The 17,689-nt window shown below is 39.6% G+C and overlaps 1 protein-coding gene across 1 annotated transcript; it reads left to right on the forward strand.

The window, feature by feature from the left end:
* The first annotated feature begins 1,322 nt into the window (after positions 1-1,322).
* On the forward strand, positions 1,323-10,148 carry Mmp1 (matrix metallopeptidase 1). Its single transcript, XM_004661903.2, has 10 exons — positions 1,323-1,430; positions 2,511-2,767; positions 2,861-3,009; positions 3,211-3,336; positions 4,052-4,210; positions 4,321-4,438; positions 6,854-6,987; positions 9,139-9,301; positions 9,787-9,890; positions 10,048-10,148. The coding sequence occupies exons 1-10, from the start codon at positions 1,323-1,325 to the stop codon at positions 10,146-10,148; spliced, it is 1,419 nt and encodes a 472-aa protein (XP_004661960.2).
* The last annotated feature ends 7,541 nt before the right edge of the window (positions 10,149-17,689 follow it).

Consider the following 17,689-nt stretch of genomic DNA (forward strand, 5'->3'; position numbering starts at 1 on the left):
ATTAATATTTGAGTTCATCTTTCAGTAAAGTCATACATGTATTTTTTACACAAGAGAAGTTAAGCAAGATCTTTTGAAAGGATGAATACATAAATACATGGGTGAATACATATAGAAAGGATTAGCGGGGACAGAGGGGAAGGCTCAGATGTGAACTTGTGCTTTCAGCTTGAACATGAAGACATAAGTTTGACCCTCAACAAAAAGCCAAGTGTACCCTATATGCTATACCCCAGCACTGAGGGAGATGGCAAAAGGAAAATGATAGCTGGTGCTCACTGGTCAGCTAGTCATCCAAAAAAAACAGAACTTCAGGTTGAGTGAGGAACCCCATCTCAACCAAATAAGGTGGAAGAGCAATGGAGGACACATGTACTGTGGGCACAGAGTGGGTGCAGCTGCATAAATGTGTGCACATACCACACCCACACATGTGCATACACCACACAGCTGTACATACCAATTTACAAAACAAACTAGCACACACCCCCTGCTTCCAAAGAGGAAAGATGTGCCTTGGTCATGGGGCCCAAGGATAATTAAAAATAAGACCACAAAATCACATGAGCTTCTTTCTAGCCCCTGCCTCCCTGCCTCACCTGGTCTATCTGGACAGGTTATAAAAAAGTATTCTATGTGTCCCATGCTGCTGCCAATGCTCAGTACAGGGAATTATCTCATCACCCATCTGTGACCAAGGAGTCTTTCTAGACAAGGTTCTCAAATTCTAGGCCTGGGTTAAGATGAAGAAAATCCATGCTGCTATTGCAGCAGCATAGCAGATAGCTTAGCAAAGGCAGAGGGAGACCCCAGAGAAGCCAAGAGAGCCTGTGAGTTCTTAAAGCTTTGGTATTTTGTCAGTACAGATGCTGAATGATCATATGGCAGACACTGTTATTGATTCTAACCTCTGCCCTGGGTGCAAGGTATGGAGACACCAGGAGCATTTTATGATCAGGAGAATCAAGATGTAATACCGGTTTAGGCCATGACATGTTCTATACCTGTGTGTTAACAGGCCTTTCTCATACAGAATCAATATAAGTTGGAAAAACAAAAAATCTATTCATACAAGTCCTGTTTGATATTACCAAACTAACCCAAAAGGATCTTCCGGGAGTCACAGTTTCTGATGATGGCTCAATGCTTTCCTTGGTAATCAAGAGGATGTTATGTAACATGAGTCAAATAGCTTCGGGCATTCTGGAAGTGCTGGAAATCTCTCTATAAAGATGGAGCCTCCTAGATGGGATATTAGAGCAGCAGACAGGTAGGAGGCCTTTGGTGGTCTTGCCCTGAGAAAAAAGACAGAAAGCAGCGGCATGCCCAGTCTTCCTTTGTTGTTGCTGCTGCTGCTCCTCTGGGCTGTGGCTTCTCGTGGATTTCCAGCATTTTCGGAAGCCCACCTGTGCGACGTGGAGATGGTCCAGGTAAGTACTACATTACTCCTGCTATGAATACAAGTCTTTACTGTGCATCTGTCTGCCATAAGACAATAGTGTTTATACATTGATGGATTTCCTTCTAAAAGACATATTATTGGTCAGAAACAGAACCCTCTGAAAAATGTATATCACCAAGCCTAGACTTCCCCTTCTAGTTGAAGGTGACACAATCTCACTCTACAGTATAGTGTGCCAATCTCACTCTAAAAAATCTTTCTCTATTATGAAATTCAGAATTGTTAGCAATTAATAATGTGTGATTTCTGCTCTGAAATGGTGTTTTCTCCACCAAGTATAATGTGGATGGTATACTCTAATCAAGGGCTTTAAAAGTAGTTCTCCATTTTGGCTAAATCTGCAAGCTCTTTTTCTTTAAAAAAAATTCAAACTTTCATTTGGCTATAAGTTCATTATCACTTAATGCATGAAATCAGCATTCAGAATAAATAGCAAATTCATATTCAAGATAAATAGCAAGTTGCCAAATTTGTATATCATGCCTGATACCATACAGGCTCAATTTGTCATTCCACTACATAATTTTTAAACAGTCCTATGTCACAGTTTGAGCCTGAACTAAACTAACAGGAAAGTACTGACGCATGGTCACAGAGAGAGTCCCCAGAGGTGAATGAGGCCAATGCTGCATGCAGGAAGGTTGCAGGGAGCCCTGCTGGAATCCACACCTGGGAAGGATGGGGAGGAAGCGACACAGAATTGGCAGGGCAGGGGCTGGGCTCTAATGCTGGTGGAGGCCTTGCTGGCTCCAGAGGAAGCTCTGGATTTGGAGGGCTCTACTGAGCTATCCTAAGGCCAGGCCCTTGTAGCTCCATGTAGCGCAATGAAAGGGACAGGTGATCTGGGGTGAGGCAGGGCTATGCATGGGGGAGGGGGTCACAAAATGAGTGACTTCCAGCAGTTTGGAGACCATGACCTTCAGGTCTGAGCCCAGTACTCAATCACAAACACACAGCAGGTTTACCTATTGTACAGACTTGAGCCTTCAATTTTTGAAAAAGTGAAAAAAAAAATTCTCAGTGTTTCATTTTTTTTTTCTTTCATCAGAGATACCTGGAAAACTACTACAGTTTGAAGGATGAGAGCATGCTAAGCCAGATGATGCGAGGCAGTGGGTTGGTGGCTGACAAGCTGAAACAAATGCAACAGTTCTTTGGACTGAAGGTGACTGGGAAGTCAGATCCGGAAACGCTGAGGGTGATGGTGAAGCCCAGATGTGGAGTGTCAGATGTGGCTGCTGGGTACACCATCAGCCCTTACTACACTCACTTTGGTACTTGGGGGAAAACGAATCTGACTTACAGGTAACCAGGCTGAACATCAAAATGGTGGAGATATTCTCTATTAAAGCAGAAAGATATATGAACCAATGTGTTTCTATTTTATTCCATTCTAAGGGTTATAAATTACACACCAGATTTGCCAATACCAGTTGTGGACCTTGCTTTTGAGAAAGCCTTTCAAGTCTGGAGTAATGTCGCATCACTGACATTCTCCAGGGTCTCTGAGGGTGAAGCAGATATAATGATCTCCTTTGTTAGCGGAGGTAAGCTCTTCCCATGTTCCCTTAACTTGTATAATAAAAAGTGCTTGTTGAAGAGTGCTGTTGATTTTGTGAGGTTAAGGAGGAAAACTAAATTAAAATGGATAGAAATCTGTTGACCTCTTAACAGAGCTGATATTTTCCCTTCTGAGTCAACTTAGATGAGACCCAAAGAGACCTTCTCTTGAATTCTGTTTCTTACAGATCATTACGACAATAATCCCTTTGATGGACCTGGAGAAAAACTAGCTCATGCTTTTCAACCTGGCCCAAGGCTTGGAGGTGATATTCATTTTGATGAGGATGAAAGGTGGACCAATAATAATGAAGGCAAGTCAACTCATGTTGCTTCTCTCAATTCACCTGCCCTCTCATAGTTCATTATCGTATTGGCCAATTTAATGGACAGAATGCATTCACAGCAGCAGGCATTTTTATATCATGTCTCAGAAAATTAAGAGTATGTTGAGAAACATGTAAAAGAGTTTGTTTCAGTAGTATGTTATCTCACTGGTGGAAAATGGACTACCCTAAAATTTTTCTTGAGAAAATGTTGAAATCTTAAAAGTTTTTCTTATGAACATGGTTGTTCTTCACAAGAAATGTATAAAAAAGAACTAACAGTTAAATTTTATAGAAAACTTTGGTAGAAATCACATGGGGGAAAAGCTCTCTGTGTTTTCCAAATTTTCCAGCATGGAGCAGTTATAAGTTTCATGAATAACAATATTAAATGTTAATAGAAATGTATTTTTTTCTGAGAAGTAACATGCCAGCTAACCACCAGTAAGACAGACTCGTCTGCGTTAGACTTTCAGTCAGTATGTTTTCTTAATCGTATCCATGTCACCCTAGATTTTAGTCTTGAATTCATTATTAATAAATTCCTGCTCCCATCATCAGTGCCAAGTGGTGGGCACATTTACTTTTGAATGTAACTAAGAAAATACAAGCATTTTGTCCTTGCGGAGTATTTCTGCATTAAATAACCCAAAGCTGAATACAATTTTAGTGTAATTGGAAATGGATTTATTGATCCTTTTAGAATTCAACTTGTATTACGTTGCGGCTCATGAGGTGGGTCACTCCCTTGGACTCGCTCATTCTCCTTACATTGGATCTTTAATGTACCCCAGCTACACGAAGTTCACTGGTGAGGTCATGCTATCTCAATTTGACATTGATGTCATCCAAGCTTTATATGGTAAGTAAAACAGCCATTAGCTGTGGAAACTTCCATGACGAACTTTTCATTGTTTGGGTAGGCTTGCAACAATTGATCAACACTAACTCTGGCTCTCTTATTTTCTGTAGGACCTTCCCTGAATCCTGTCCAGCCAACAAGCCCACAAATCCCACAAGCATGTGATCGTAGGCTGACATTTGATGCTGTAACTACAATTCGAGGAGATGTAATGTTTTTTAAAGACAGGTAATATCTCTGTTCTTTGGGCTCTGTATTCACTACCATGGTCCCCTAATATGCTTCAGGTATTAATTTGACATTTGTTTACATTTATAATTATGTGGGGGCAATTGAAAGAGAAAATACCATTGTAGTAGGAAGTCAGTAAATACAATGCCCCTTTATTGATCTGTATTTTAAGGCAGAGAGAAGGAAAGAGAATCCCTTTGGGGATCAGAGCTTATGGGTAACTGAGCAGCTATTCACCTTCTGGGACTCTCTTCATAATGTCAGTCTGTATGTTGATGAGTATGTTGAAACTTAACTGGCAGAAATCAGTCCTTCTTGCAGAACAATCAAATCTGTGATGCCTTAGGGAGTCCTTTAGGTATTTCCTCCTCTATCCTTGCAAGATGAGCCTCTGTTAGTTATGAACATGAAGGATCTCTGTTGCCACCAGGAGGCTCAGAAAAACAAAAAAAGACAGTAATGCTGGGAGAAGCCTGAGTCTTTGAGTTCCCACCTGAAATAGACATGGGCGGCCAGAATATAATGCCTTCCTCTTCAAGAGATGCTTGGCAAGATTGGCTTCCTCTAGCCACTCTTCTCAGAGTGGGTTGGTGCCGTTTGGCTACATGTGGCATTCTATTGTCTTCTTCAACATTTGTGAGTATGAAATATAAGGCTTCATGTAAATCAAGCCATAGGAAGTGTTGAGACAATCTTAAAAGAAAGTTCATGGCTGGGGAGAGGCTCAGTGAATCTAGTTTTTTTCTGGGTAAGCATGAATAACTTAGTTAAGATCCACAGAACCTCTGTCCTATATATATCCAGATGCCATAGCACAAATATATGTAACTGTAGCATGCCCATAGTGAGAGAGCAGAGCCAGGAGAACCCTCCTGAAACTCTTAGGCCAACTAACTTTGCATATGCAGCCATGAACAATGAGAAACTCTCTTTGCCTCAAAACAAGGTGGAAGGCAAGGAATGATACCTAAAGTTTTCCTCTAGCTTCAACACATTTGCTGTAGTTCATGCATGCTCTCTGTCCCATCCCCTCTCTCATACACACACACACACACACACACACACACACATCATTAAGAAAACCTCCATACAATAGGATACACCTATCAATGGATTGTGCTAAGGATCAAAAACAATTCTATAATTTAAAGAACTAAAGGGACACAACTAGGTCAGATAATGTCAAACATCAGGAAGACAGAAAGCTAGAAACAATAACTGCCTTCCTGGAAGTCTCACAGCCAGGCAGAGACAAAGATCAGACTGAGAAGTGAGGTGCTGATCCCCATGGCTGCAGTCTGCCCTGTGTCCTAGAATCTGGAATCTCTCCCATCAGCCAGCCCACAGGGAATTCTACCCTGTGCCATCACCCTGGTCCTTTCTTCAATCGTGTGTACCACTGACAAAAGAAAAACAAAAATAGCTGCTTGAGCTCAGTGTAAAACTAAATTTAACCTCTTGCTAGCTGTATGGACTTCAGAAAATCCTTTACTGATCCTCAGCTTCTCATCTGTGACACAGGGGTCATGCTCTCTTGGACAGTATTTTTATTTTGAATTTTATTGTATGAACCTATTGGGTGCTGGTCAAATTCCCATCAGGTTATACTCATATCCCTTCTCACCCACCCCCAGTCCATTGAGGCTCCCCTCAGTGGGGTTATTGTTGTTCACTGTGGAATAATGGATGTATCAGTCTTGCAGAGTTTTTGAGATAAAGTATGATGTAACTAGCCTGGTATTTTTTAGAAATATATTTTATTTATTTATTTATGAGAGAAAGAATGGGCATGTCAGGGCTTCAAGCCACTGCAAATGAAACCCATACACATATGCCATCTTGTGCATCTGGCTTACATGGTTACTGGGGAATTGAACCTAGGTCCTTAGGCTTCATAGGTAAGCACCTTAACTGCTAAATCACCTCTCCAGCCCCAAGCCTGGTGTTTTATAAGTAGATTTAGTTCTGTATCTGTGTGTTCCCCATCCATAGGCTCAATTCATCACATTCCATGGATCCAACCAATACTTTTTAAAATTTCACCTGTACTGATTTTTCTCTTGTCATTATTCCCTAAGCAATGTAGTATAACAGTTATTTACCTACAGCATTTACACTGTATTATAAGTATTATTATAAGTAGTCTTTATGTACTTGAGTTTTTATGCCTACCATATCCAAATGATAGGGTTATTGGATAATGGTGTACTGTTATGACTCTTGAAGTTAGTCACAGCATGAGACCAAGGAAATAAGCAAGTGTTATAAACCAGAACTTTTCCATGCTCCAACCTCTCCTTTGAAAAGCCAAATATTAAACATTATGAGCACCTCACTAGCATATCCACAAGAAGGTACTAGGTGATCAGTCAGAGATTTCTGGAGGTTTGTTTTGTCTTCTTTTCAAATCAGGTTTTATCTGCGTAAAATTTCCTTCATGCGAGAAATTGAGCTCCACTATATCGCTACTCTCTGGCCACATCTGCCAAGTAGACTTGATGCTGCTTATGAATTTACTACTGAAGATGAGGTCAGGTTTTTCAAAGGTAATGCTTCTGGTTATTTTCCTCTGTTTTTATAAATTAAATTTTCATTCAATTTGTGGGTGAAATAAAAAGGTACTAGCTATAGTCTCTCCATGGACTTATGAAAATCTAGCAGTATAGCCAACAAAATCAATGGGAGCTCATAAGCCTAGTTAAAAAGTAATGTGCATGTTCATGGTAAATACAAAGTAAATGACTGGAGCTAGAACTCTAGGCCATTTTAAGAACCTGAGCTTGTATGTTTTCCATGCAAAACTCCCTACATTTTTCTAGGAGTGCTCAGTAATAGCATTGAGAGCCATGGGCCAACCTTATGTGGAGTGAAACCGAAAGATTTTGTTTATTTCATATCCTAGATGCTGTTTCAATATGATTCAACTTAAGAGAAAGGGAGATGAACTCTAGATAGCAGATAAGAGTCCTGCCAACTTACCTTTAGAACATGGGCCTCAGACCATTTGGCATCACCAGGCAATACAGAATCTCAGCCAGGTGTGGAGGCCCACATCTGTAATATCAACATGTGAACAACAGAGGCAGGAAGACCTTACATGCCTATATTACAAGATCCTGCTTAAAATGAGAGAGAGAAATGGAGGAGAGGGGAAGAGAAAAGGAGGGGGGGGGAGAAAAAGACCATTAAAGTAAGACAAATAGCAAATGCAGTTCTATTTTATAGATAAGTAAAGAAAGACATGTTACACACATTAGAGCTGTGGATAACCCTAAACCAGGGTTCTTTCCATGCATGTCAATCTCTACAATACTATGCTTGAACTTTGTTAGGAGAAACCCATCATCTGCCCAGTACCATCCTGGTAATGACTGTCTCAAAACAAACAAACAAAATAAAAACCAACAACAGAAACAACAGAATCTCAAGTTCCATTCCATAACTTGTTTGACAGAATCTAAATTTTAACAAATATTCTAGGTAATTTATGGATAGGCTGAAGTATAAGAAGTCCTAAAATACTGTGAACTGAATAGGGCAAAACTCTGTGATTCAACTAGTATGAAAGTGTACCGTGCTTCTGGCTTTGATTATTATACCAAACAACAAGTATCTTTGCAAATATGTGTTCAGTATGTGCCGAAAAAATATTGAGACACTTGAGCCAACACTCAAAGCTACGAACTGAATTTTTAGCCTTCATATCACAATATTAAATAAAATCTTATAATACAGCATTTCAAGTTGCCTTTTCATGAGTGCTGAAATGAGTATATCTGTAAATAAAAGCAATCATGGCTTTGGGACATGAGACCAGTTTCATGTGTTATTGGGCTCACTGGCTAAACAAATGGACTGTAGACATGGCACAAATCAACATATTTGGAACTATATACTTAGCAGTGATCTGAATTCAGAGTTGAACTTGAGTTGTTATATGAAGTGAATCATTTTAGTGCTCTGCCTTTGAAGATGCCATTGGTGTGAAAATCCACTTGAATTTGGTATTAAGTAGGTAGCATGAAAACTCTAGCCATGTGAGCATCTGACTTTGGGGGGGAAAGCCTTCAAATAAAAAACAAAAAATATCATTTTTGTAGCTTATTGCAGATTAGAATCACCTAGAATACATCAAAAACTATTCATGGGGGCTGGGGAGATAGCTTATCAGTTAAGTGCTTGCCTGTGAGGCCTAAGGACCCCAGTTCGAGACTCGATTTCCCAGGACTCACATTAGCCAGATGCACAAGGGGGCACACGAGTCTGGCATTTATTTGCAGTGGCAGGAGGCCCTGGTGTGCCCATTCTCTCTCTCTCTCTCTCTCTCTCTCTCTCTCTCTCTCTCTCTCTCTCTCTCTCCCTATCTCCCCCCCCCTCCCGCTTCTCTCTCTGTCTGTCTCTCTCAAATAAATAAATATTCATCGAAGCCAGGCTTAGTGGCTTATGTCTATAATTCCAGCACATGGTAGGCTAAGGCAAGAAGATTGCTACAACTTTGAGGCTAGACTGGTCTACAAAAAGGAGTTCATTTAATTGGTCTAGGATAGGGCCTTAGTATCATTATTTAAAAAACAAAACAGAACAAAAACTCCCTAAATGGTTCCAATCTGTAGCCAGGCTGCATGTCATAGCTGGAAATGTAGCTGTGTGTTAGCACTCTGAACAATTATCTTCATCCTGTGGCTTTTGACTGACAGGAAGTAGATATTGGGCTGTTCAGGGAGAGACTCCACTGGCCGGCTACCCCAGGAGCATCCACCACTCCTTTGGCTTCTCAAGACAAGTGAAGCATATCGATGCTGCAGTTTATCATGAAGATACTGGAAAAACTTACTTCTTCACTGATAACATGTACTGGAGGTAAAGACTTGCACAAACAAAAAAAAAAAAGTTAGAGTACTAGTGGTTTTGGTACAGAAGAATAACCAACCATATGACTTTCCAATGACGTTGGCCAGCTGCCTATTCTGTGCCACTGAGCATCCATTTAGCCCACTGACGGATCATTATGACATAATGCTTAGCTGCGAATCCTATGAGCATGTGGTATTCTGCATTTTGAAAATATGTAAGAGTGGGGCCTTCTCCTTCATGAGCTATTTTGATCTCAAGGGACTTCCATTCACATACCCTCTTAGGGCACAGTGAAAAATTTACTGGATTTAAGACAGAACTTGTAAATCTTTTCATACACCAAACAGTCTACCTTTCCTCATCCAACTCCTCATTTTAAAATGTCTAGGATTAAAAGTTCTTAATTAAATCTATGCTGCATTTCTTGTAAATACTGTAAGACGTCTGTGTGCTTGGCCAAAGGGTCTGATGCTCCTAATCACTTTGACCAGGTATGATGAATATCAACAGTCCATGGATGCAGGCTACCCCAAATTTACAGCACACGACTTTCCTGGAATTGTTCGCAAGGTTGATGCAGTTTTTGAGAAACAAGGTAAGTGAATATAAAAAGTATTTCATTCATTTTGTTGCCATAGTAACAGTATCAATATTGTTGCTTGGAACAACAGGATGCAGGGTACTTAAGCATTTAACCTAATCCTGCAAGCTGCTTGTACAATGTAATAAGTATCTCTTTGTTTCATTTTTAGGATTTTTCTATTTCTTTCATGGAGCAAAACAATATAAATTTAATCTTCAACAAAAGAGAATTGAGTCTTATGCCAAAGCCAACAGGTGGTTCAACTGCTAAAAATATCAACAAACTCTTACAAAGTTAAGGGGAAAATATACTTTGTGAACCCAAGGGAGTTTTTTTGTAGTAGTTTTTTGTATCTTATTCAATGTCTAGAACCATTGACAAAGCATAACTATTAAGTATAAATTAATTTATATCTCATTTTGCATAATTTTATAATGTATAATATAATGTTTTATGTAATGATATAATTTCATGCCACAAATGACAGCTGCAGAGGGTCAAGTTCATCATTTGTGATTCATATCAACCAGTATTGAAGAGATTATTTGCACATTATATCACTCTGTCGCTGACCCTGGAGATCAGACTCAAGGAGAAATAGCTCCTTGAGAGAAAGAGAAAGAGAAGAAGGGGAGTGAGAAGTGAAGGAGAGCCAGGAGACATAAGTCTTCACCAGAGTAAAAGCAAGTCTATGATGCAAGAGCAGATATTCAAAAGACAAATCATTATTTTTGTACTTGTTTTGTTTTGGTTTTTGTCAGGATCTTATTATATAAACCCAAGTTGGAATTTACTATGAAATCCAGACTGGTTTTAGATGCACAATTCTCCTACCTCTGATTCCCTAGTGCTGGGATTATAAGTATGTGCCACCATGTCTTAGCTGAGACAATTTTTCTTGTACAAAATAACCTAATAATGGTACCAAACTGACTGTATTTGCTGACTACAAAACTAATTAATAAGAAATTTAAAAAAATAAAATATTTGATATTTGAAATAAAAATGTCTTGTTTCTAATGTTTTATGAGCTTTTAAAATATTTATTATATTTTTATTGCCTGATTATGAAGCCACACTTGTAGAGATTAATTTTCAACTTGGAAATGAAAGATAATACAAAAAATACTCATATGAGAAATTAGTATATACAAAAATTTCAAATTTCTACATTCTTGTGACATTTATGTTACATCAGCTCCCCTTATCCCGGACAAAAAGTCCACATATGCTTTATAGGAAAATTATTGGAGGCATGTCAAAATAGTCTAAGTGCTTCTGAGCACAGGGTAGGTCACATTTCCCCAAAGTTCTAATCTTTGCTAACGCAAGAGGATGGAGGTTGTGGGCAGGGAGCAGGTGGTATGAAGAAGTGATAAAAACTCACTGCTGATAGAATATCTCAACTTCCCTGTAGCAGCATGTCCGAAAGAGTTTCCACAGATGTAACAAACCAGAATCACTGGCTACTGCTCCAATCAGTCATCCCAAAATTCAGTAGTTTTGCTCACATAAGAAATAAGCTTTTGCTCTGCTAAGCCACAAAGAATTTAGATTTTGTTCATGCTGCATGTATTTTGTCTAAATAAGTATTACTTAGTTTCCTCACAAACAATGTGAGAAGTTAGGAGAAGTTAGGAAGGTAGGAGGCCATCAAGATTTATGACTAGTTCACAAGATACTCGTGGAGATTTTCAAGCTTAAAAACTACATAAAGAAACTACATAAAGACAAACAAATATTTTATGTAATGTTAAATATCCTTAGCCATCTCTTTGAGATACATAATGTAATTTTATTCAGCTGTAGATAAAAATAAATTTTGCAGGAAAATGGATGAAACTGGAAATGATTATACTCTGTGAGATAACCACGGCCCAGAAAGACAAAATTTGCATATTGTCTTGCATTTTTAATGTTTCTATGTATCTAGGAGATGTAACAGTGAGATTAGACAGGAGAACAGGAGAGGGGGAAAAAAGAGATGTCACAGATCAGGAGGCCACAGGGACAATTGTAATATGAAAGCAGACAGAAGACTATGATGCAGGGAAGGCATGAGAGAAGAAGAGCAAAAGGGAAATGAAAAATAAAATTTGTTTGAAAAATACCATAACAAAACATAATTTTCTGTATGCTAATAAAAAAAAAGGGTGGAGAGGTTGCTTAGTGGTTAAGGTGCTTCTTGCGAAGCCTAAGGACCCAGGTTCAATTCCCCAGTACCCACATAAGTCAGAGGCACATGGTGGTACATGCATCTGGAGTTCATTTGCAATGAATAGAGGCATTGCATTCTCTCTCTTTCTTTCACAAATAAATACTTAAAAAATAAAAGAAACAAGAAAGGACCTAAATCATCTTGTAAACACCTACTGTTATGGAAATGACCTAGCTTCTACCTGTGGCCCTGGGTGAAGATGATGTTTCGAGCCCCACTTTCCCAAAGAAGTTCAAAGTTCAATAGACTTAAGTCACCTTGAATCATGTTCCAAGTCCTATATAAACCATGCAAGGTCCTTCTCTCACTGTGCCATTTCTCCCCTATCCTCCCTAAGCACCTGTAAAAATTTCCTCCTCTTACTGTGGGTTGTAAAGCCTCTTTCTCTTTTGCTTCATATCCTGCCAGTCTCTCCTAGCATTCAAATAAAATCTTGGGCCATCAGTCTCATTCCTCTATTTTAAACCCTGAACCTGACAATATTCAACTTACAGTTTGAAGGGGAAGTCTGTCATGGTGTGGAAAGAATCACAGGAGCACGCAGCCTCATCACGTTACCACCTCTGCATGGAGGAAGAAGAGAATAGAATGACTTCAGTGAAGCTGGACCACAAAACCTGTGCTGGTTAGGCCCTGGTTGTCAACTTGACAGGATTTAGAATCACCATGGAAATAAGTCTGTGCCCATGTCAGTGAGGGATTTTCTAGATTAGATTAGCTGAAGTAGGAAGAACCCACTCTTAACTGTGGATGCTACCATCCCCTGGTCTGGGTTCCTGAACTGCGTACAAAGAGAGGGCTGGCTGAACAGCAGCAGTAGTCACTCTGCTCTGCTTCCTCAGTGCTGGGCTGAATGTGATCAGCTCCTACTTCCCAATGCCTTCTCCACCATGGTGGACTGTGACATGGAACCAGAAGCCTAAATGAACTTTCCCTCCCTTAAACTGATTTTCTTAGATATTTTGTTCCAGAAAAGAGAAGTTGACTAATACAAACCTCCAGGCTCACCCTGCGTGACACACTTCCTCAAGCAAAGCTCTGCCTCCTAAAGGTTACACAACCTTCCAGATCAGTGCCATCATCTGGGGATTAAACATTCAAACACTTCATTCAAACCACTACAAGCCATAAATACCAATAAATACCAAAACTCCATTATTTCAGGAAAATTAATAAAACTATTATCATGTTAAGTGAAATAAGCCAGACTCAGTAAAGCAATTATCACATTTTTTCATATGTGGTCTACCTGTCTGTCTATGTATATATGGAAGATGTGAAAGCAGAAGGAGAATACTATGGAAGGAAGGAGTGAGGAATAAGAGAGACTAATAGAGGTAGAAGAAAAATATCACATGTTTTCTCTCATTTGAGGGATCTAGGATATATATACACATGCATATGGGATACACACACACATTTGTGTGTGTGTGTGTGTGTGTGTGTGTGTGTGTGTGTGTGTAAACAAAAAAAAGAATTATTTGTGAATGAGGAAGGGGACTATCCGGGGGGGGGAGGGAGGACAAGAGAGGGTAACAGGAGGTATGCAAGGAAAGGATAATGATATAAGTATATGAAAGTATCATAGTAAAATCCATTATTTTGACCTCTAAGAAATTCAAGTGTGTGTATGTGTGCATGTGTTATACATATATGCAAATAAACTATCCCTCAAAATAGACCCGTGGTCATTTATGAGGTTAACTGCACTAGGGAAGGAGGAAGACTCAGACTTTATAAGGACAGTTGGATATCAAACCAGGCACTAGTATCATAAGTCTCAAAATAGCAACTTAGAAGAGAAACTTACAAAGGTAAATGATAGGGTTTAAGCTCAAAGCCATCTAACACTCCACACAAGTCCTGTGGTTTTCTTCCCCCTTGGCCAAAACTCCCCTACTGGTTCCCTAACTTATAGAGTAGGACCCTCATGACATGAAGAACCCAAGACAGTCCATGTATTATTTGGTCAAGATAGCAGGTATGAAACAGTGGTAGGGAATATCTTGGAAATTTTTTGTATTCTAATGATACACTACCAGAGACTTAAAAGCCAAAAAAGTAGGTGGTCCCAGCATAATTCATCGAATTAATCCTTGAAATTCTTACATAAAGCAAATGGATCATAGTTGGTGAAAACTTTCCTAGTTAATACCTACCATTACACATGACTTTGTCAAGCACAAGTTCATTGCCACACCAAACCAACACAGCCTCAGAAACTTGATACAGAATAACATGGGAGGCATGTGTGAAGATTTCCTTTATTATCAATGGACCACAGAAGATGCACTGAAAACTAGGTTTGCTTGTTTATATTTTTCTTGAATTTTATTCAAAGCTCTTCTTTTAGATTGAACCTCAACCCTCATTATAAGAGAAAGAAGCCCCTCCTCTTTTCTAGACATGGGACATATGCCTCAAAGAGGCAACATAGTGGACAAAGAATTGTCATGCAGAACTCTAAGGTTTGCTCTGCCCCTCAACTTCATGTTCTTAGGAAAATGATCTTGTCCATCTGACTCTTAGTTTCCCTTCTGAGGCAAAGGGAAAATTGCACTAACTCTAGGATCGTCTTGGGGATGGACAAGGTCAACCACTTGGCCTAATGCCTGTCATGTCAAAAATATTCATGTCTAGAGGGTCTTACACTATTTCTAGAGGGTCTTGCATTATTTCAAGGCCAGGATTTATTTAAATTAATTCTCTTCTGCCCAACAAGCTTCTTTCAAAGTAAAACAGTACTACATCAGTGATTAACCCAGCCAGGCACCCTAATCCAAATCGGTCACACATCTGCAACATCATATAGCATTATTTCGCACATTTACCTTCTGTTGCTATTGCTGTTGTCACATCAGGTCACAGTTGACCCAGGATTGTATGTTTATGGGGAGTGTTAAAATTGAAGTCATTGAATGTTGGACTGGATAGCTCCCATGTATCCTCAAAAATTGGATCACCCATATGAAATATGTTGTTGTTAATAATAATAATCATCATCATCATCATCATCATCATCATCATCATCATCAAAGGAAGGTCAAAAAATTTTAATTGGATTGCCTGGTATGGTAGTTTGAACAGAAAATGTCCCCTATAACCTCTTGTGCTTGGAAGGCTTGGGCTGGTGGAAATTTGGGAGTTGGAGACTTGTTGGAAGAGGTATGAACTGCTGGTGGACCTTGAGGACTCAGCCCAGTGGGTGTTTAGAGCAAGCTCACTTGGGCTGCTTCCCTCCCTTGCTACGGTGAAAACAACATACTCAGTGCTGTGCTCTGCCAGGTCTTCCCTGCCATGATGGAAGTTCCCCTCAAGACTAAGCTGAAATAAACCCTTTGGTCATATAAGTCTAGTGCTTTCTTCTAGCAATAAGAAGGCAACTGCTACCTCTGGGACTGGGGAGCTGCTGTGCAGTCTTTAGTTCTAATCATCACAGGTTGTGATGGGCTCATTCTGTGTAAACCGCATCAGTGCAGCAAAAGCCAGCGAGAGCTGCGGGTGCCTTCAGAGCAGGCAAACACAGGTCAAAAGAAGTAGACAGATTCACAAAATCATCAGAGAGAACACAACCTCAGCTAATGACATAAGCTGAAGGCAAGATCAAGTGTCGTGAATAAGAGAAAAAGAAAAGTGTGTCAAAACTAAGATTAAAAAATACTGGGAGAGAGCCAGAGTGTAAGCCAAAAGATTGGCTTAGGAAAGGCGGTTTGTTGGGCACAGTGCAAGAGGGTGGTGGGCTAACGGTAACCAGTGTACTACCTGCTACTAAAAGGTCTGTTGACGAACACATAAGTCATAGTATTTGCACATCAGCTGGCAGTCCTGAGTAGTATCTTTCCACCTGTTAGCTACCTGACCTTGAGTTTATTCCTTGGTTTCTTTGACTTTAAATCTTGATATTGTTGGGTTGTTTTAAGGATTACAAACAATGTGCATTTATAACCTAAGATACACTAAAAGCTCTGTCCTAGGAGCTTCACTCTTCCTTAAAGATGGGGTAGATATTTCTGCTTGTTTAGCTCTATACATATCCAGTAAATTTCACAGGTAACAAATTTCCTAAGACATACTCAATTCATTGCCCAAGTCATTAATTTCTTTCAGATACGATGGCTGAAAACACAGTAAGTTTGCATACCAACATTGCCCCTATGAGGTGTGTCCTTTGATGTTCAGCCAATTATAAGCATAACTCTCATTACTACACAATACAGGATGTGCCAACACCAATAAAGTTATGATTCAAACAAATATGAGGCATTTCAGAACATGTGAAATCAGTGCCTAAAGGCAATATTATGGATATACCCAGCCAACAAGTTTTCTTTGTGAAGGATTTTGTAGTAATCTCACTCTTGGTTGAAGAATCTGCTTCTTTCTTTTCTTTTCTTATAGATGGTAAAGAATACCAGGGGCATCCAAGATCCATACAATACAATAAGAGAAAATAGACAACTGCTTACCTTGAAATGAGTTACATCTGCTAAGGCCCAGGAGACATTGCAGAGGAAGTGGCAATTTTAACACAAGTATTGCTCTCACTGCTAGCCAGACAACCAGCTCCAGAAAAATGGCAGCAGATATTGTGGACACTCCGAACTCATCAAAGCACAACTCCAAAGGCTACAGAGAACTCAACACTAAATCAGACTTCTAACACACCTGCCAAAGCTCTGGAAACACTGCAAAGAGGGGAAGAAAGACTGTGGGTAGGAATATCCTGAGACAGTCCCCCTCCACAGAGACTGACTAAAGCCTTCATGATTCCATAGTGTATACGAATAATCCCATGACAAGGGCCCTTAGAGAAATGGGGCCAGGGAAGAGGGAAGATAAGTATAAACCTTTAAAAGTAAAAATTAAATAAATTGATAAATAAAAGATTTGGGGTTAAAATGAAAAGGGCATTTGGTCCTCGCAAGAAGCATACACAATAACACAGAAGGGAGCTCATCTACATCCTGTTTTCATCAGTGAAAAATAGTGCTATGATGAAATCCTGTACTAGCTCCAGTCCACCTGACTTCATCTGACTCTGGTTGTCTGCTACGTTGCCTGATTGTCATGCCAGAAGCCATTTCACTCTGTTGTGGCTATGCTAAGTTACAAGCTGGCTTGGCTGCCCCGGTTCCTATCCAGGTGTCTCTCCAGTTCTGGCTCAGAGATCTCAAAGTCCCCCAGTTTCTGGATATCTTGTCTGATCTAGTCTACCTGTAGCACACCAGTAGATAGTATTGAAAATGTGATTCCTATACACTAGCTAAGTTGATATCTTATTAATTTGAATTTTATACTTCAGAGAAGGTAGAATCAATTTATCTTTCCTGGGAGTAAAATGCATTTCAAGCATTTCAGGGGCCTGTCTTTTAAGAAGGAAAGCAGTTATTGCAGACATTCTGCATTGCTATGTAAAAGAGCACTGTACTTGACTGAGGCAGGGAAGGGAAACATGATTCATGCGCAAGCCTGAGTGAAGAGAAGAGGAATTTGAAATCGTTCCATTATAAGTCTCACTGTAGCTTCTGAATTTTGAAAAGCAAAGAAGGAAGTAGTAGAACATTTAGTCAACAAGTAGTTGGTTGATCTCAGG

Source organism: Jaculus jaculus, chromosome 3 (genome assembly GCF_020740685.1).
Source record: "Jaculus jaculus isolate mJacJac1 chromosome 3, mJacJac1.mat.Y.cur, whole genome shotgun sequence".
In the NCBI taxonomy this organism is placed as follows: Eukaryota; Metazoa; Chordata; class Mammalia; order Rodentia; family Dipodidae; genus Jaculus; species Jaculus jaculus.